General features: G+C 41.1%; 1 protein-coding gene across 3 annotated transcripts in view; it reads right to left on the bottom strand.

Moving 5' to 3' along the window:
* The window catches only part of piezo1 (piezo-type mechanosensitive ion channel component 1), a 60,066-nt gene that overhangs the window by 11,567 nt on the left and 27,414 nt on the right, over positions 1-21,085 (bottom strand). For 2 of the 3 annotated variants that reach the window (XR_008605425.1, XM_055026117.1), the window contains exons 12-40: positions 20,875-21,055; positions 19,566-19,671; positions 19,149-19,330; positions 17,055-17,203; positions 16,773-16,931; positions 15,838-15,959; positions 15,272-15,435; positions 14,039-14,215; positions 13,802-13,927; positions 13,363-13,563; positions 13,059-13,263; positions 12,523-12,627; positions 12,284-12,440; positions 11,960-12,203; positions 11,299-11,395; positions 10,800-10,965; positions 10,340-10,429; positions 10,095-10,186; positions 9,919-9,987; positions 9,092-9,192; positions 8,876-9,020; positions 8,177-8,248; positions 7,341-7,513; positions 7,084-7,181; positions 5,474-5,608; positions 4,732-4,990; positions 2,189-2,377; positions 766-900; positions 346-649 (exon numbers count right to left, since the gene is read on the bottom strand). Coding sequence is in view for 2 of the 3 variants with exons in the window: in XM_055026117.1 (XP_054882092.1) it covers positions 346-649; positions 766-900; positions 2,189-2,377; positions 4,732-4,990; positions 5,474-5,608; positions 7,084-7,181; positions 7,341-7,513; positions 8,177-8,248; positions 8,876-9,020; positions 9,092-9,192; positions 9,919-9,987; positions 10,095-10,186; positions 10,340-10,429; positions 10,800-10,965; positions 11,299-11,395; positions 11,960-12,203; positions 12,284-12,440; positions 12,523-12,627; positions 13,059-13,263; positions 13,363-13,563; positions 13,802-13,927; positions 14,039-14,215; positions 15,272-15,435; positions 15,838-15,959; positions 16,773-16,931; positions 17,055-17,203; positions 19,149-19,330; positions 19,566-19,671; positions 20,875-21,055 (4,403 nt within the window). In the remaining variant the exon portion in view is untranslated. The remainder of the gene's footprint in view (positions 1-345; positions 650-765; positions 901-2,188; positions 2,378-4,731; positions 4,991-5,473; positions 5,609-7,083; positions 7,182-7,340; positions 7,514-8,176; positions 8,249-8,875; positions 9,021-9,091; positions 9,193-9,918; positions 9,988-10,094; positions 10,187-10,339; positions 10,430-10,799; positions 10,966-11,298; positions 11,396-11,959; positions 12,204-12,283; positions 12,441-12,522; positions 12,628-13,058; positions 13,264-13,362; positions 13,564-13,801; positions 13,928-14,038; positions 14,216-15,271; positions 15,436-15,837; positions 15,960-16,772; positions 16,932-17,054; positions 17,204-19,148; positions 19,331-19,565; positions 19,672-20,874; positions 21,056-21,085) is intronic. The other variant, XM_055026118.1, reaches the window with a different exon arrangement.

The following is a 21,085-nucleotide window of genomic DNA, read 5'->3' as shown; positions in this document are numbered from 1 at the left end:
GTTGAAAGGGAAGAGAGATGATGGGACTTTTCCTCTTGGATCAACGGAAATCCAAGAGGAAACACATGCAGTTCAGTGTGTTAGTGGGGTACCATATGATTTTGTAACCCACAATCTGCTACAGGACGTCCAAGATTATATACATTTAAATTTTATGATGTATTCTAATAAACTACTGGGACTCAGAAGAAACCTTTAGGGTGAGAGGTAAATCATTCTGAAGTTGCACAGAAGTCAGTTGCTCTGGCATCTGTTCAAGCAGCTTGGACCATAAAATGGTCTTGATGAACCAGGGGGTTATGGGGTAATGGGGTAATTAACGTTAACACTGCAGCTCATACAAACCTTTGCTGTCCTGTTTTTTGGCTTTCTTGTTTTTTCTGCGGAACCGGATGCTGCTGTCTCTCTTTGGGACGTCCCCCGTCAACCGTTTGCTGTCCCTTTTCAGGAAGTCCCCCATTAGCCATTTGGTGTCCTTCTTCGGGACGTCCCCTGTCAGTCGTTGACTATCTCTCTCCACCTCGTCCAGAATATCCACGGTGTTGTTCCTGGTTTCATGGTCGCCCCCCGGCCCATCAGGCAGCACCTCAGCCGCATCAGGCGGTTGAATGGTGGCGGCGTCTGAACTAGGACCCGCTTCTTCAATGTCCTTTGTCATCAGAAACAAAAATTTAATCAAAGAAGCTGTTATCTCATGTTGGTCGACATCTTCATAAGACATAAAGTGACCAGTGGTCAGGTTCTTCAGGCCTGACGTTGTGTTACCTGGTCTTTTCTTTTAGCGTCTTGAGCTTCCTCCTTCCTGCTCCCGGTTTCCTCTCCTGCTCTGACGTTATGCCCATCTTCTGATGATGCACTCTGCTCCTCCAGTGGGCCCTCATGATCCCACAGACCGTATTGCTGTGCACACACACAAAAACACTGCTTTATGTAACAGAAGAGTCATAGGCTTGTGGTCAGGGTTTGGTCTTGACTCTTCATCAGGTCCACCTGAGCCACGTCTCCTCAGGTAGGAACTTCATTAACACAATAATACATCAGTAAAGTATTCCCATGGCAACATCTAAAACTCTCAGCTGACTGATCCACCATCCCACCCTGAAGGTCACCGTCTCAGTGCCACTACAACCTCTCCACTTTCACCTTTCAGCCATTTTTATTTCTAGAGCTTGTTCACCACTGCCTTCAGTCATCGTTATGTCTGATTGGTCTGGCTCTAGAGGTCCAACCCGACCCTGGTCTTGTCCCAGTAGCAATCTACCCATGTGACTCTGGGACATCCTGCCCACACCGGGTCCAGATGGTTCTGGACATCTTTCATCCTGCATGTGTATCTTGGCTGACCCTGGATCAGCTCCTGGTTTAATGACCCCAGCCTCCTGCTGTTCCTGTGTCTCTGCTCATCCGTCTATATCCGCATCTTGTCTTGTTCAGGGTCAGGGAAGGGTCGACAGGAAGCATGTTACACACCAGACATGTTTTACACACTCACTCCAATGATCAAATTATAATATACTAACATGCATATTTTTGGACTGCAGTAAATCAGGAGAACATGGAACATTTCTGTTTATACAGGAAGACCCTCAATCTGGGTCAGATTACAGCTGGGAATTTATTGTGTCAACCATCATTTAGTGAGATAAATTTCTTATCTTTTGATTTATTGTTTCACAATCAATTCCCATAAATGATATCTGAAATCCTCCCAAACTGTTGGGATTGTTAGTTTTACCATTTTCTCCACTGCTTGCTCAACGACGGGGTCGATAAATATCAATACATTTGAAAATAGGATTGAACACCGTTTCTCTGGGAGGTTTAACGTGACCGGTCCTGAAGAAACACTACGAACAGGAATGTTTCTCAGGAGCGGTGCATGTGGGGTTATTATTGCTATGCCATAAAGTCACAGACATACAGTTACCTGAAAAAAACATGAAATAAATAGTTTTACTATCACTTTATCTTTTTTTTTTTTAGTATTATCATTTCTTTTAACCTGTATTTAAACAAGTGAGTTACTAAGAAGAAATGATTATTTACAACATCAACCTGGCGGGGAGGGAAGAACACACAGGAAGATCAAGCAGCACTGTTCTGCAATTTTTTTCCTTAAAGTATTAAGGAAAAAAAAAATTATCACAGCGTGTTCAACGCGTGTGTGGTGTGACTAACATTTACTGACCATGAGGAGCGATCTGTGGAAGAAGAGAGCCAGCAGCTGCAGGAGATCATATTTGATGTAGCTGTCAGTTTTCTCCAGGCCGAAGATGCGCGGTGGGAAGAAGGGCTTGTCTTCGTTCAGAGTCATCTCATAAACACTGTTCCACGGAAAGAACCCGAACTGGAAGATGTACTTCAGCACCACCATGGCCTGGGAAGAGGCAGAGCACAACGATCCCGTTAGTGTGGTGGAAGCTCAGCAGCACAGGTGAGCTGTGCGTCACAGACACTGACTCTCATCAAACAATGGAGAAAATGTCAGTGGATGGAGGAAGGAACAGTGACTCCATCCTGATCAGGCACATCTTTATTTGAAATCTAAAGATAGAAAGGGCATTATAAATAACATCCATTATTATTATTATTACATCAAGGAGATTGCTTCTTTACTCTGACATGAACTCAAATCTACACACACTACACACACACAGTCACCACAAGAGCCTTTAGTCACTCGCTGATCACATCACATTTTCACACAAGCAACAAAACTAGGATAAACTGATGTGAAAACGATTACGATCACAGATCTAGTACATTTCTACATGTAAATTATGAATGGTTTAAATGACACTCCAGCAAGTAGAGCTGATGGAGACGTTTTGTGTTTTTCTTTGTATGAGATTTTCCATGAGAGATTTATACCTTAAGTAATACATTTTAAGAACATTTCAAGCATTTTTTCTAAAAAAAAAACAACAAAAAAAAACAGACTTAATCTCATCTAGTAATTAAAAAGGTCTGAATACAGTTTGGGGTTCTCAAAGGCACTTCTTATTTTGTTGCCAGGAAAAAACTCAAAAATGATATGTTGACCAACAAGTTTGGGAACTGCACAACTTTGAGATCTTTTTTAATTAAACTGCTTGGTCATTTGTTGCTGAGCAGGTATTGACTCACTGTAGTCTTGTCCCAACTTTTAGGATTATTTTTCTTCTGGTGGTTGAAACCCTGCTGAAGTCATATTGCAGGATTACGTAGCCACCTTGTAATATGTTTTCACAAAGCTAATCTTTTTCTAACCAATATTTAAACACCATTAAGAGAACTGTTACAATACGAGCTCTGCATTCAGTGACATATGGCGCAGGAAATGTACCTTGAAGGAGACACCATAACAATCACTATGAATTACAGAGAGACACAGAAAACAATTTTTGCCTGCAGCCATTAGACTTTACAATGCCCATTTTTGAATAAAGTCATTCAAATTTTCTCTTCAGTCATTTATGGATTATTTCTAGATTATATTTGCAACTGTATGCTTGTTATTTCTTTCTTTATTTATTTATTTACATTCAATCATATTGAATTATCTCATCACTCTTAGGTATATATATATATATATATATATATATATATATATATATATATATATATATATATATATATATATATATATATATATATTCATTTTAGAACTTTATTTTATATGGTCATATTTGTAAAAATTTATATTTAATACCTTAGATGGAGTAGCTTGTCAATGAATAAACAATTCAGTGAAGTAAATTCTATTCTATTCTATTCTATAAACCAACTGCATAGATCACAATCAGTTCAGGTTCAGCACAGAGGAGAACAGAAACAGAAACGAACCCAAACAACAGGAAGCAACAACCACAACCACTGAGACTGCAGCGGTCACCAGGAAGTTTACAAAAGTAAAACGCTTCAATATGTCCCAAAACTGACAATGATTGTTTCCCTGAAAATTCAAGGCTACACACAGAACCAACTGAACACCAGGGGGCGCTTGTTGAGCACCTGATGGTGTTCTCTCAATGGTGCTTAAAAATAAAATTGATTGCTAAACACTGGAGGCATGTTTCACTTCAAGGCCAGAAAGTTTGGCTTGGCATGCAGTGAGGTGCAGAATTAAAATACCAAACCAGGAAAAGCTGCTTAGCAGTTAGAAGGTTTTCATGAGACTTTTTCTATTCATTACTGAATAAGGGTCTGAATAAGTCTTGACGCGTTTCTTGTTAAAATGTAAATCAAAATAGAAAATTTTAAAATGTACATTTAGTAGATTAATTACTTATACTGTATCAAACACAAACTTCTTTGTTTAATAAAGATTATTTAATTTTCTCAGGCGTGTGAATAATTATGGACCTAAGTGTTGATCAACCTCTCACTCTCCACCATTGTGAAGGATCACTGTCAGTTTAACAAGTTTCCTTTCTGCTGTTTAGAGGTAAGCATGCGGGTCTTCCAGCTCCAGTATTTCATCATTACCAGATCTTCTTGGTTAGAGAAAATCGTTTACTACTCCACCCTCCCAATCTGAGATGAAAATAGATAGTTCAACTAACGGACCGGCTCCGGCTCACTGGGTAGAGTCCTCTTGTCTTTTATTGATGTGCCCCTGGGCAAGGCACTTACCCCCAGGTTGTCTACTGATCTGTGTGTAAATCTGTGTGTTTGAGTGATGTGGCTGAGTTCTCTCCATCCACCATCTGACAGTGAACTGGCATTTTCCCAGTTCCGATGTGAGCGTACCTCTGTGTAGACTATCGCCGTCATCCAGAACCTCTTGGTTGGTCTGGGAGCCGACAGCATGGCCCACAGGAAGACCAGCATGGGCAGGACCAGGGATATGACCGAGGCACTGACCACGTTGTTCAGGACCATGATGAAGTAGCAGAGCAGCTCGGAGTTGGCCGACAGCAGGTTGAACACGGCCACCAGCAGCCTCAGCAGCCGGTTCTGGTTGTTGAAGAAATCTCTACTCTGCTCCAGCTCTTCGATGAAAAACGCCCTGAGGGGGCAAACGGCAAAAGACCTTGAGCACATGTCACAACATCTCGTCGTCTTCATCAGAGATCCCTTATAAACTCACAACATCAAAGATCAGAGCTGAAATACGCCGCATGTGTTGTTAAAGGGATAATATTACATATCTTCCAGGCACAGAGTACCATTTTATAGCACAATCGAATAACTATGTTACCTTCAGTTGTTATAAAACTGCTGTATATATCAAATGTGACTGAAAAGCAATTTGACTTTTTAATTTAAGGCCTTAAAATTGGGCCTTTGTCTTTTTAAAAACTCCTGCTCTTTCAGAAACTCCACCTTCAGGAAGAGTTATTTTATTTTACTTAATACTGCCTCTTTACCGATCAGGATTCTCCTCCTACACATGACCTCTCACCCCCTGCTTCGAGTCTGGTGTTGCTACTGCAGAGTCACAGCCCTCTGTAAAGTCAGTATAAGAAAACTCCATGTTCAGATGCCTCACCTGTTGGAGAGGATCTCACTGGCCGTTCTGGAGTGTCTGGTTTGTCTCAGCGGTTCTGGTTGTTGTCCCATGCTGCTGCTCAGGACGTCTTCAGTGAGGAGATTCCCATTGCTGCTGCGCCTTGGGGTTTCCAATCTTTCGTGTAGAGACACAAACACGTGCATGTGAACACAAAGAAATACAAAACATTTCAGAACAAACCTTTCAAGATTGACTTTCTTTTTATCCATTAGTTTCTTTTTAAGCTGCAGCATCTCAAGCAGACCCTCCTTCACTACCAACATGTTGCTAGTCATGTCACTAAAGCAAAGCACTGACTGGCTGGGGTCTATGTGATGTTTTCTGAAAAACTAAGTTATTATTATGGAACTTGGATGTAAAGGTTAAAGCTTTAAGAATCTCACCGTAGGACTCTTATTTTGAAATAAGAAAGGAAGTAGTTCATCATCATTTTCTTACAAAAAACTTAAAATACTCAAAAGAAAATGCAGATTTGGAATCTGAAAATTGAAAACATAATGCTACTGAATACGCTGATTGCAACACAACCAATAGCAAAGTGCCATTTACCTTCCTTGACACTGATTGGTTGAACCCCCACTGTGTATATTAATGCATATGAGCAAATAGAGTATGACCAGCATGGCCCTGAGGAACTCCACCGTAGACAAATGTAACACACTTCTAGAACAGAACCTGAAGCCTCCAGCGGATTATGGATGTTTTTATTACAGAGCTGGGGTCGAGTGTTCAAAGTGAAGTAGTTTTAGTGGAGTGTATTTTACAGAAACTGTATCAAAAACAAAACAAATACAAAGGAAAGATGTCGTTATTCTTGAGAATTACAAAGAATAAGGTTGAATAGCAGTGAGGCTGTAAAAGCTGGTGTCATCTGCATTAGGAAGCATGGAGGATATCATCACCTTGGTGACGACCCCGTGCCCTTCAGCCTCAGCTTCTGCCCCGACTGCAGAGAGACCAACCATCCCTCCTGACACTGGATCAGCCACCAGGTCTGTGGAAACACTTCCACTCTACAAGAAAAGACCTCAGGTCCAAAAATAAGAAGGCAAAGGCCGACTTAAGTCAGAAGTCATTTCTCCATTGGTGACACTGAGAAAAGTTGAAAGGGCATTATAGAGCAGTAGAGATGGTCAATGACCTGGAGCATGTTTCAACATGTCCCACAGGGTCTAGACTCACTTTCCTCAAACAACATTCCTCCAAAACAGCATTCCAGACCTGAAAGTAGATCATTCAGTCATGATCGACTGATTGTACCCTAGGACATCTTCACCATCTCCCTCTGAGTCCTAAAGACTCGCTACAGCATGAAGGACTTTAGTCTGGTAGCAGAATGAAGATGTTCAACCCAAAGACTCCTTCAGTGTCAGACTGAGAATAAGAACTAGTTCACATCAGACACAATTGGGTCACCAGTTGAAGTCCAGTGAAACAGGTTCAGGACTTTCTAACATCAGCCTTTTCCTACTTTATGCTGCTGCACTGATCAGTTTTTACCACAGTTGCAATTTGTGGCATGTTAAAACATGTTGACAATATAAATAACAGGAAGGGTAAGAAGAAGCTTTGGTCAACGTCCCACTGACCTGCTTCTGGCCGCCTGTTCTGGAACCAAACTTGTGTTCTGGCTGGAACTCTCACTGTTCTGAGACACCAGGTCTTCTCTGGACTCGGCTGTGTCCTGCTGCAATGACCGGGAAGACACATATTCAACGTTTGTAGGACAGACATTGTACAACTGTATAATTACTATTTTTAAAAATGCTCATGCTTGTGCTCCTGTGCATTTGGTCCAACAAACAAACCAAAGTAAAGGAAGAAAGGCTCCAGTCTGCACACACACCTGCTTGATTTTGTGGATGATGAAGTAGCGTTCGTTGCACAGGACCGTGGATGTGTCTCTGTACTGCTTCGTGAGCAGATTGAGCCACTGGGTCACTCCGTCCACCATGGCCAGGATAATGGCCCACAGGAAGCGCAGGATGTCCAGGATCTTCTGCACCATCTCTCCATGCACTGCAGCACACAGCAAAAAGCTCAAGACCGTGTCCGAGGTCAGATGGTGCTTCCTAATTCAATGTCAATATCAAGTTTATTTATATGGCACTTTTAAAAACAGATTAGAACTCCACCAAAGTGTTGTTCCAGGACATATGAAAGAAAATCTGATTAGAATTAAACAATGAAAATAAAATAGGACTAATGCATAACAGCAGAGAAGTTACAATATCAGACCTCAACTGAATGCCAACAAATAAAAATATCCAAAAGTGCATATATATGTTTAATTCAGCAGCAATGCAGGACATTATTTTTCTATAAGGTGCAAAACTTTAAAGTTGTGAATCATAAATATGACATTTCAAACAACCAATTTCATCCCATTTTTTTATTTTTTTATTTTTACGTTTGTTGACAGCTCTGATTTGTCATAAGGCAGTTTTTACAATTATGACTACTTTTATTATTCTTGCCTCAGAGATTAAGCATATTTTAAATTTATCCAGTAACTGCTTAGCGTTTGGTTAGACAGTATTTCTGTCCATGTGTACGTCGTCCAATAGCATCTGGTTGCAATTTGTTCCACAGCAGAAGCCGACCAATGAGAGTGCAGCTGCAAACTCTGGGCGAGGTCCAACACCGACCAGATATGGATATTCATTGTAAATGTTTACCTACCAGACTCTTCTTCTTCAGGTTCCTCGACTTCACAGTTGTCATTGGTCTCCTCAAAAACTTCATCTGTACATGCTACACACACACGTGCGCGCACACACACACACACACACACGCGCGCGCACACACACACGCATGCAGACAACAAGAGATCGATGAGGTGGTGGCAGTGCAGCTGAGCTACTCTACCTGACATGGTAGCAATTCATCATAACTAGGAATGAGAAAAACAATCTGATTTTTTTGTTTGTTTGTTTTGTTTTTTACACACAGACATAAATGTACAGAATTACACACTTATTTGATAACTGCACCAGCACAGCACACTGAAATACACCAATAGATCCACAAGCTTGGTCAAACATGTAAAACCAACACAAGTTTAATTTGTTCAATTAGGAGTTGAACAGTCAACGTAAAATAAAGAGAGAGATTGATAAAAACCAGAGGTTAACTACTTTGGTCAAACATGCACAAAATGAACTGAAACAAATCTTTAAAATTGTTCAGAAAGTAAGAAATCTAAATAGAATATCTAAATATGATTTGTGTGTCACTCGACACACAAATCATAGAATCAGACTGAATAGATCTGCACTCATGGATCCGGCACATTGTTACCGATACCCGTTTGAAGATCCATTTCAGTCAAATCCAAAAACTTTTGATAGATTCTGAGTTTTATTGGCACAAAGTCGTTACCCTTCAGAGTAAGAGCCTCCTGTTGGGAATCTCCTCTTTCTTGTCTCTTTGACTCTTTTCCTTTGACAGCCTTCATGTGTCTCTGATGTCTCTGGCGTTCTCTCAAAGCCGCCTTCACACTCGTCACCCAGGCCTGGTATGCCAACTGGGAGACACATTTCCATTCAGCAGCTGCTAATTTATCGACATGCATGAACTATGAGGATGAGTTCTGACCTGGCAGGCAGTCTGAGCCTGAGGCTTCTTCTCTTCGTAGTTCATGTCCTCTTCGTCCTCACTGTCGGACTCAAACAGGTAGTAATCTCCTGAGTGGATGACTGAGCAGCAGACACAAACAAACTCACTCTGTCAGATTAAACTGGAGGCTCCGGCATGAGATACAGTAATAACTACAGTAGAAAAAAAAACTTTAATAAAATGTTATTTTCAGTCACACCAGTCGTACACCTGAACTGGCTTTATCAGCATTTTATACGACAGAATTGTGGAGGATGAGCAAAATGATCTTTTGTTTTCATAGAAATATTACTCTGGAAAGAAAGCGTGGCAGTAGCCTGTGCTCTCAATAACTCCATTTTGCTTTAATTACAGCTGGAAGTCTGTTGGGCGAGTTTCTACCTGCTGTTGCCAGTAGATGCTTGGACTTTTAGTTTCACTCGTGTTCCTGTTTTAAATACATCTTTATCGTTTCTTTGGTCACATGTTGCCACTTCATGCCTGATGTCAGTTTATTTATTCTCATCCTTTGTGTTTTGGATTTTTGTTTTCTTTAAATGAGAGTTTCCTTGTTTTGTTTACTGCTTTAATTCATTTCAGATTTGCTTCCCCCTGTTTCATTCTCCCTGTTTTATCTTTGTTTTATCTTTGCTCATCACCTGGCAGTTGGCTCCCCTGCTGAACATATAATATTCAGGTAAACATAAATAAGAGTTTTTAGCCAATTAACAATCATGTGCTAATATTTGTTATATAAAATAAACGCAGGAATGCTTCAGGCTGTGGATGAGCTGCTGTATCAGTCTCAGTCAAAACGCAGACGGTACCTCCTGCATGGTCGATCCACGGCTGGTACCAGCTTCTCTTCTTAGACTTCTTCTTGTCTTTCCGGGATTCTGGAGGGAAATGTTTACATGAGATTAAAACCATTCAAAAGAATGAAACCAGTGACGCCGTTTACAGATGGAACGTCACGAAGTGGTGGACTACATACTACATTTACCAGCTTCAGAGGAGTGGTCAGTGCTGCTGGAGACATCACTGCTCTTCTGTCCGTCCTTGTACTTTTGCTGCTTGGAGCGAATCCTCTGCATGCTGGGCGGAGAAAGAGGACACGAAAGGAGGAAAATAAGAAAGGACAGAGGACGTTTTTAGCATCAAAACTTTTTTAGTTTGCACTTCCAAAACGCCTGCTGAACTTCATATCATTTCAACATCAATTTACTGTGTCATGAAGAGAAAACTCACGATTTTTTGAGCTGCGACAGCGACTTCTTTTCGATCTGTTGGTGAAACTTAACATTCTTCATGATGCTGGCTCTGAAGAGCTCAAACCCTCTGAGAGACAGAAAAGAAAAATACCTGTTGGTACATTTCTTGAATATTTACAGAAAATCATGACAACACAAATAAACAACTGCGATTTCACAGTGAAGTGAAATCCTGATAGTGAGAACACATTCTGATAAACTTGATAAACTTTAAATTCTAATGAACGATTAACGCTGGAACCTGGAAGACGTTTTAAATGAAACAACAGAAAAAACAAATAAAATGGATTTCTGTAAATTATGTTGCCCTTCAAAAAATATGAAAAGGTTCAGATGGTAGAAATGCTTTATCCAGGCCCTGTGTGTTCAGCCGTTTAAATCCACGACTCTCCTGTCTGCTGAATGAAAAGCCGTTTTCGGTTCATGCTGCGCTTCACCTTGACGCCTGCTTGGCAAACGCCTGCAGCTCTGTTGTCACATGCAGGAAGTAGAAACTGAGGAAGACTCTCCTCTGCAGCAGGAGGCAGAGCAGACACAAGCTGTCCCACAGGATGCCCGCTTCTTCCACCGGCAGGCTGCATGTGTCGCCGCTCACCACAGCAGCTGGGAAGGGAAAAAAATTACAAAAAAACTCAGAGAATGTAGAGAAAAATAATCAGGAATCTGTTAGATTAATGCAAAACAGAAAGAGCCTGTTTCAAATAAGACTTAGATTTGTAATTTAGAGTAATTATTTTCCAAATCCTCAATTCCCCCTGAGGCTCAATATTTTTTCATATGAATTTTAACTTTCATGCTGGTGAAAGTTACAACTTTCACCAGCATGAACTTACAACTTTCATTTGTACTGTCTGTATAAACAGACAGTACAAATGTTTGGTTATACTGTAACCAGATATTTATTCTGTGAGATGAGGTGATAAGTGAAGGACTTACGATCATAATATCCTTTAACTGTGCAGACCAGGCTGAAGAGCTGAATCACCCAACAGAACCTCGCCTGCATCTCAGACACAAACACACAGGCCAGGATCTGCAACACACACACACACACACACACACACACACACACACACACACACACACACACACACACACACACACACACACACACACACACACACACACACACACACACACACACACAGACCGAGAAAAACAATAAACTTAATTCAGTTTTTTATGACAGACTCTGTCAAACTCTAAGTTTGCAGAGCAGGACAGTGCTTTGACTGCGTGCACTGGAGATTGGTTTCATTGTATATTTTTGATATAGAATGACTGTAAATTCTTCATACCCCAAAAATGAGTTTCATTAATATTTTAATAATAACAACACTATATCCAAGCATGCCTGGTGTTGCTAATTTGCATCACACCTACTTTTTGTTCTTGCATATGGTAAAGTGGTATGAACAATCTGCCTGTCACTAATAACAAATTATTGTTATACCCATCCATTGTTAATTCCAGGGTCAGGGGTTAATGCTAATAATTCTAGCAAATTCAGGCAATAAAGCAACAACATTCACAAAACGTCTCTCTAAAGAGATGTTTTGTTAACAGACAAGGAGCAAACCAGAAGCTTCATACTCACAGATAAGACATTCTTAGATATAATGACGGCCACGTTGTAGATAATGAGACAGTCCCACAGCATCAGGCGGACTCTGGACGGTTTGACTAGCAGCTTGGTTCCAAACAGCAGGAAAAAGAAGGAGGCGATCAGGTAACCCAGTCCGAACACTGAGATCCGGGTGGCGCCTGTGATGAACACCATGGACAGCACGAACCAGAAGAAGTACCGAAACACCAGAACCTTCACCATGTCCAGATAACTCCTGCAGGGGGCGCACGGTGTCACGTCACAACAGATCCAGAGAAGCGTTTCCATTTGTGAACACTGATACAGTAACTCTACCTGCAGTTGATGAAGTTAGGCGCCGGGTTAAAGAGCTGGCCCTCCATTGGATCAGGCTCGTCGGTGTTCTCTCCTGCTTGGACCATCCACTCCTCCTGCTTCTCACACTCAAACACCTTCCACTGCTGGGACGCACACATCAGCAGCAGGAAGTCCGCTGTGAACAGAAACAAGACGTGACCCTCGTCCTCCTCCTCATCCTCATCATCATCAACCTGAAACAGAGGCACCAAACTGACCCATCAGGTTTTTGGAGTTGGGCACGGTGTAGAAGTCGGGCAGATAGATCCATTTAATGAGCGCTGAGCTCATCAACAGCTGATTGTTCCACCTCCATGGGTAATCTGCAGAGACACACAGAGAACAGGAGAAAAGGTCAAATCTACCAGACTGCAGATTACAGCCGGTGGTTTCTGGTTCTGATACCCAGAACCAGAGTCTGGTTCAGATCAACTCCTAGCACCTGCTGATGGTCTACTGTCTGGGATTTTGTGCTGCATACAGACAGCTGCTGGAGAGAAAGTTGGAGGGTAAAAAAAAAGAGCAGAAAAAAATAGATTCCACGGAAAAACAATTCCTAGATTTTTTTTAAAACCATCTTTGCCGTCACTGGTGAATAAAAGTATCTAGAATACATGAGCAAACTATCCTCAGCCTGGTGGGACGAAGGTAAAATCTGCAGACCCACCAGGCCTTATAAGCCTGAATGGTCTTCTTATAAAATTCATCCTGAAATGAGCAGAATGATCTATTCTTCTGTCCTTGCAGCACTCACCTATGCAGAGAGCAGGAGGAATGCCCACACACAGCAGGTACTGGTAGATCATGAAGATGGACAGGAAGAGGCAGTACTTGGGCCAGATCTTAGCTATCGCTGCTCGTCTCCGCCTCACCAGCAGGGCCACCATCCAGCAGCCATGGATGATGACCAAAAAGTTCATCCGCTGACCAATCACATTCACCGTCATCAGAAAGCATATCTTTTTGTGGGAAAAAGGGGAGAGTTTAAAGAAGTAAAATACCTTTGAAGCATAACAGAAGTGCAGTGCAGTGGAAAATATGATGCGATAACGTCCCACCTCCAAACCAAACTTGTAGAAGGAGTAGTTGAGCAGGTACTTCAAGCATGGAATGAGGCCGTTGTCCAAAGTGTCTCTCTTTGCAGAGGGGAAGAGAGTCTGTATGGTGGGAGGGGATCGCAGGAGCTGCCGATAATGGTGAACCTGGTGACGATACACTGTAGCCTCAAACACCAGCAGCATCAGCACAATCAGATGATTCTGGAACAAACATATGACAGACAAACCATGTCAGCATGACATCCAATGTTTGATCTTCCATTTAAGGCGGGAAGATGGGAGTTTTGGAAATATTTTCATTCACACCGATGAAGAGACAGAGAGATTATGCTTCAAGCACAGATCAGAGGAAGGATCCCATCTAATAGTGATTATTTAAAGGATCAATAAATCCACAACACAACAGAATCAGTTACAGGGAAATGAGAATTGACCTTACCTTACTGTATCCCAAAGCAGTCGCATCTTTCCTTATGCCAAACCACTTGGCTGGATCTATAGGCTCCTTGTAAAGCGTGGAGTTCATCATCTCCTCTGGTAGGAGGTTGGTTGTGTTTGGTAGCGGCTGTCAGAGGTTTAAAAACACACAGCAACATACTTAGAGCTAAAGCTTCAACAGAGAACAGAACCAACGACACCAGGCTGCTACGTTCATTGGAGCCGAGGTGTGTCTTACCATGCTACAGTTGCAGGAGTACTCTGTGGGGTTGACCACACTGAGTTGGTACAGCATCTTGCAGACGATGATGACACACACCCAGACCGTGGACAGGCATGACGCCATGGGCCTGAAGCGGCTAAACGGCATCGCCAGAGACCACAACACCACCAGAACCAGGTTCATCACCGATGGCTTCAGACGGGACAAGAAAGATGGGAAAGATGACATCACACCGTCCAAGAGGAATCAGAACTTTAACATCATTTACATTTACCAGAATGCACAAGTTCCCTGCATGGAATAAAAATACAACAAACAACTTCAATGAATTTTTCAAACAACAGCTGGATGTGCAAGTTTTCATTTATTTTGGATTCCTTCACATGTGAGCACTGTGAAACCCACAGTGCCATAAAACTGTTAGGAAGCTGCACTCGGCATTTACTGTATCCATCAACAAGATGACATAATTCTGGGTAAATATGTGACCAATCGTCTCGGCAGAAGAAGTTGGTTTTCCAAAATGAGACTAACTTTTATCAGTAGTCCACCAATTTGACACCAGGTTGACTTTGACGAGGCCCTTCTAAGAGTTCAAAGTTAGCCCAGGTTATCTTCAACAAAACAAAGTCTGATGTGTTCATCATATTGTTGGAGCGTCCAACTGTGACGTTCTTCTGTTGGTCCTTGGCAAAAGTGTTTGAATAAATACAAACTCAGATAAATGTTATCACTCTGAGACAAAGCCACTGAGTGCAGCCTCTGGTAACACGACTCCAGTTTAAAACCCTGGAACAGCTACATTCTCAAGTGTTTACATTGCTCCACATATTTGCAGCCGGAGTCACTCTGTGAGTGCACCTGACCTGGCCGCGGTTGTGCAAGAGCTTTCAGGTAAAGAGGAGGCACTTCTCGGTATGGGAGGGGAAATCCAAACTGCCTTGTTCTTGAGCTAAAACACATACTTTCACAATCCTATCATCATGCAGCACTCCCTTTTTGTCGGTAACCCGGACAACGCGTATAGTCAACACTTGCACTTCCTTACAAGGTCACTAGAGGTCGCCTAATGTTGCTGAGTCGACATATATCCAAATTCCTCCGTAAACAAACCCATCCTGAGTCAGTTTAGAGTGAAGATAGACTCCAAGTATTATGTGTGAGCACAGCTAACCTCACACATCTCTGACATGAATCACAGCCTTTACTACAACATGCTCTCATAACTGTCACTCTCCATATATTTACCTCTTTAAGGGCAACCCACACAGAGAAAAAAGCCACCATCTTGAGGATGTGAAGCTCCAGAATTCTCCAAAGGAACCCCTGGACTTTAGTAAGGATGTCGGTGAACTTCCTGGACAGAACCAGAATCCTGTCCATCACCAGGCCCCACTTAGTGGGAACCAACTCTGGAATGAGAGAGAAACTAGGTGAAATACGGAGCGACATCACAGACAGGACAGAAACTATTAGCAATCATGCCAGGATGTGAATTTGATGGTTATTCATACAGAAAAAAAACATGGTTCATTCATTCTAATCATAGATTCCAAGGTCATTTATACATATGATAACTGTAAAGAAAAATAGTACAGGTTAGCTCCAGTTGATTTTCTAAGTTAAACTTGATCTTTTATGAAGAAAGTTATTTATATTTATAAATCAGATGCAACTGTATCAATGATGTGAATACCATTATAAAAATATCTTTCACATGTGGGGATTACCACCAAAATGCATAGAACCATACTATAGCATAATAACATGCTGATTTACATCTCAATATGCAAATAACAAGTAATAGTATTCACCTTCATCTTCGGATTCTTCATCATTGTCTGCCACCAGTTCTTCTTCTTCTTCTTCTTCTTCTTCAGGGTTTACCCTCACATTACCAGAGACGACTTCCTCCCTTCTTTCTTTATTCTTCCTCCTGGAAGCAGAAGAACTTCTTAAACAGATAGATGTCTGATTGGTCAGAAGAACCAAACATAAAGGTTTAAGTCACCCTCGACCATTATAACTCCAAGGTGAGTCAGGAACAAAAAAAGGAAGATGTCGAAGCGAGGTCAACCCTTTAAAATATTTGTCTTTGTTTGTCTGCGCTGCATCGTCTGCGCTGCATCGTCTACAGCTCTGCCCTCGAGTCTCCAGAGAGACAAACTGAGCCTTCAAGACAGCAGCTGAGTGCTTATCTATTATTTGATTGATCATATCAAAGACATTTATATTTTACAGCCAAATGACATTCAATTTTCCCTTCGTCTTTTCCCAATCCTGCAATCACAAAATTTCACGCAAAACCAACAGCACTTTTTTTTTGCACTGATGTGTAACTGTACTGCAACTTTTTCGCAAAAAACATTTGAGTTAAGTCACTGCAGTTAACGTAAATAATATAACTGCAAAATCAGACAAAAAAACAAAAACAAAAACATTTTCAATCCAAAAACTGAAGTTGTGTGTCTCTGCTTGGTGAATTTTTGTTCTTCATTCAGTGAAGTTAGGCACAGAAAATCCAGAAATTTTACCCAATGAAGAGTAGTGATATTTTACAAGCATATTGTGTAAGTAAAAGTAAAAAGTACACCTTACTTAAACCAGTACAATTTTTGCCAAAAAGATACTCAAGTAAATATAACTGGGTAAATGTACCCAACTCTGCCTGCAACACACAGTACTGCACACAGTGAGGTCCAGGAACAGCCAGCAGGAACAGCCAGCCGGGCCGCAGCAGTGTGTGTACCTGTGTTTGGGGGTGACGTGTTCCAGGTCTGTGATCTTCATGAAGGGCTTGTGGAAGTAGTGCAGCTGCAGGATGCAGGCCAGCAGGAAGAAACCCGGGATGAGGATGCTGGAGAAGAGCTCTGACAGAGCGAACGTCTCCAGGCCGATGGCCGCCAGCCTACAACCAGCAGAACATCCACCGCATCAGCTCAGACCTTACTGGGTTAGTCCCAACACTAGCTCTAAACTCAAAGGATGACCAGTAGCTGGGAGGATACAGCCCTGGAGTTTAAACACATACTGTCCATCTGTGAAACCAGTGAGGTTTTTCCAGTATTCGGGGAAGTCTTCAAACTGGTATGTGTAAATGGAGATGAGCACCAGCATGGTGTAGGCCACCACCAGCCACCAGAAGAGCTTCAGCAGATGTCTCCACAGAGAGTAGTACACCTGCAGAATGGAAACAAGGCTTTGGTGAGGAGGTGGAGGAAATGTCAGAGGAAACACTCAACTCATTCAAACAAATAAACTGTCATTCTCCCCCACATAGATCTTACTACCCCCATTTTTTTTATTTTTCAACATAATGGCAGTATAAAATCACACACATGAACAAGGAATGCAAAAGATATATTATTTTGTACCATAATAATCTTAACATGCCTGAAAAGGAGAAGAAAGAAGTAAGAAAGTTATGAACTCCTGCCCTTTAAACACACACCATATTTTAAGATGGACCCTCATTTCATTAATGAATCTAATAAACGAGGTTGCAGAGTGGAGGCCTGTATGGTTACAGTTTGATGAGCAAAGCATGCAAACCACAAAGAAGACACAACACATTACCGTTACTTACATTTTGATCAAGATGTCATCAATAACAACAGTCGGGCAGCAGAAACAGTAAAAAGAGGAATAAAAGCGACAGCAAAACACAACGTTTCTCATACATGTTGATTTTTATTTTTAATGCTCCGGCAGTTTGGCTCTCGCCTTCCTCTTCTTCATTTCTTGCCTTTGTGATGTATTTTTATAACTGCTCTTGTGGGAATATTCTGTTTTTCATCACTATTGGGGAACTCATCCAAAATGATGTTTTCTTCCTTTTTATTGACTCTTGCAAAATGCAGACAGTACAGATTTTATATTAATGCTGCAATAAACTAGAAAAACGGCTGAAGTCCAGAGGATGAATAAATATGCAAATACACAATAAACTCAGTCAGTTTTGACTGAGTTGTTGGCCTTGATAGAAAATGAAGGAGAATGTTTATAGTTACAAAACAAAAAAAGAATAATGCAATTAAGGGAAGGGAAGGAAAACTAAAGTGCCAATAATACTGCCATGGAATGTTTGATGGTAATTTTAAGAATATTAATAAAGAATATCCAGGGGTCATCAGAGGTCAAATATCCTGCCAGCTCCCCTGCTCACATAAAAAAAATTAATAAATGAATTTGGAGCCAGTAAACTCAGTTTGTGCAACAACAATTTTAATTTGCGCTGCTTTTGCTTTGAAAATATTGATGATAATGACTTCTGATAACATCTGGAAACTTTTTTTTTTTATTAATATCTTTAAAATGATAGCCACACAAACCTAAAATTTTACTGCACAAACATTTGACACCAACTTAGTTATATTTGCAGAACTTCATTCAGATCTGGTCATTAAGCCCAGGCCAGTCACAATAAACAATGAATCAATTAATCGCATAATAAATTCAAAGAATCTCAGTCATTTTCATTTGCTTGATTTATCGTTGTTCTCTTTTCTCTTTCATTTTCACCAAAAACTGAATAATAAAAATATTCAGTCTGGTATTTTGGACTCATCTAGCCTCTTTTGAAAGATAGTTTTGTATACAGAGACTTCATAATTCATTTTATTTGTTGTTTCTGTTGTTTTCTCGATTTATTTTGGATATTTCCAATGTCTTTCAGTTCTACTGTTTAAATCTTCATTAGAATTTAAAGTTTATCCTTGAGAACATGTTATTGCATCATCGTGCCGCTGTTATATGAAAATGGTCTCAAAACAACAATATTATCATTTATCGCAATAACTTCTGGGACAATTTATCGTCTAACAAATTTGTTATCATGACAGCCCTAATTATGCCTCTTATTTGTCTCATCTTCTCGATTATGTAAATAATCAACAGCACTTGTACTACCTCAAAAAATAAAATTCAATTCAATTCAATTCAATTAAATACACCACCAAATATATACTTTATACATTTATGAGTACGACTGGGCAAAGAGACATAAGAAAATCTGCCACTGCATATTCATCGTATACACAAGTTTTAAAAAGCCCATCAAAAACTGTGAAGACAGAATATTTGATGTTATGTAAAAAAAAATTAATAAAAAAAAAAGCGTTCATACCTGATAAAGGCAGAGGCAGAGCAGGAAGAGCAGCATGTAGATGATCTTGTAGGCAACTAGTTTTCCAGCAAAGGAGACCATGATGAACATCCCTCCACAAACATAGATCCAGTACTTGGCATAGCAGCTCATCACCATGCCTCCCAGAACCTTCAGTACCGACTCACTGCCAGCGCCCAGTTCTGAGAAAGAAGGGAGAGTCCAGACATAAAGAGAGTCCAGACATAAAGAGGCGACGGAAGGTAAACAACCCGCAAAAAGTAAATCCTCATGAAATTGTTTATTTGTAACGGGAGGAACGTTTGGGGGGAGACTGTAAGAGCACTCAACGTCACATGATGCAGACATGCGTTTGAGATGATGTGCAACAATCCAGCTCCCCAGGATTTGCTCGTGTGTTTCCAGAACCGTCGTTACCTTTTGTAGTGACTTCCTGTAGGGGCGCAGACATTTTGCTCTTCCTCCTGAAGTTCTCCTTCACTGACTGACGTACCAGCAGCCAGAAGGTCAAGGTGAACAGAAGCTGGGAAGAAAAACAGGGAAACGATGGATCAACATTTAATAAAAAGCTCAATGAATAAATATTTCACTAATTAAAGGCTGTCATTACGATTTCTCTACTGTCCAGTGTGTGTACTGCAGGTCAGGAGTTTAAATTAGGGAATAATTTCTCTACTGTAATTTAATTAATTTTTTAATTAATTTTGTAATTTTTACTGTAATAATTTCTCTACAGTGTGCCCATCACACTGTGAGATGGGCACCAGCCCAGACTTTTGAGGTTTCACTAATTGTGGAGAATGGCAGAAGAATAATCACTTTTATAACAACAATCTTACATCAAAAGCTCATCTAACAGCATAAACACCTGTCTTCCATTTGAAGAGTCATCTTTGTGCCCATATTGGTTTATTCTTTCAGGAGCTCCTCTCCAGGAACTATACTGTATCAGGAAGTGTTGCATTATAATGTGGCACAGCTAGATATTAAAAAAAACCTAATGTATTCACTTCCTGCGCTTGACAAGCCTCATGGGAAACATCAAAAGAGGCAGAATTATGTGGGAATTTTTCTCCATAATCCAAGAGCACAGAAAAATCCCCCCTTACAGAGTGATGTGTTTTCTAGGCACACAGTGCCATTTTATAGCACAGTCATGCAGCTATGTTACCTTCACTTGTTACAGCAATGCTCCATATATCAAATATGACTTGAAAGAATTTTGACTTTGTAATTTTACACCTTGAAATTGGGACTCTGTCTCTTTAAAAACTTTTCCCGCTCTTTCTGAAACGCAGCTTCTCTATTAACCCTTTGACGTTCTTACCAGCGTTGCACTGAGAAGTAGCTGGTGCACTGTGCTCAGCTGATGAGCAGTTCTAACAGATATTTGCTAATTCCTGCTGGCTAGCCTGAAGGAGCTGAGATGGGGAGTGCTGCTCTGAGAGGTGGAAGCTTGGAAACTGCAGCGAGAGGAGAAGCTGCACCTTTTAGGTGCAGCTTCTCCCCCAGGTCCCTCCAGGTGTTTTGCACAACTGAATGGTTGCCATGGAGATTAAAGGATTTCTCAAACATGCAGGAATCAAAGCAACTCTCCAGATATGGTTTTGACATTATAACACAATTTAAAGTTCATTTAACATAATCCTGCCTGTTTAAGGTGCAGGTTCTGCTCTATCTGCCAACCAGAACATAGAACTGTTCTCTGGCTCAGCTCACACCTTACCATAGCTCCCAGTCTGAGGCAGGGATACTGGGTTCTGTCCAGGCCCAGCTGTCTGAGACTCATGGTCCCCACCTTTGTGGGCAGGATGGATTCCAGCTCCATGGCCCAGACGTACTGCAGACAGCACAGAGCTAGGCCGTAGAGCAGGATGAACGGAGAGCACAGCGTGGCTGCATGGCGTCTGCATAAATGAGACAAACTCAGCTGAAAC

The sequence above is a fragment of the Poeciliopsis prolifica genome, unplaced genomic scaffold, assembly GCF_027474105.1.
Source record: "Poeciliopsis prolifica strain line A6 unplaced genomic scaffold, Auburn_PproV2 SCAFFOLD178, whole genome shotgun sequence".
NCBI classification, from domain to species: Eukaryota; Metazoa; Chordata; class Actinopteri; order Cyprinodontiformes; family Poeciliidae; genus Poeciliopsis; species Poeciliopsis prolifica.
This window is presented reverse-complemented; position numbering and strand designations above follow the sequence as displayed.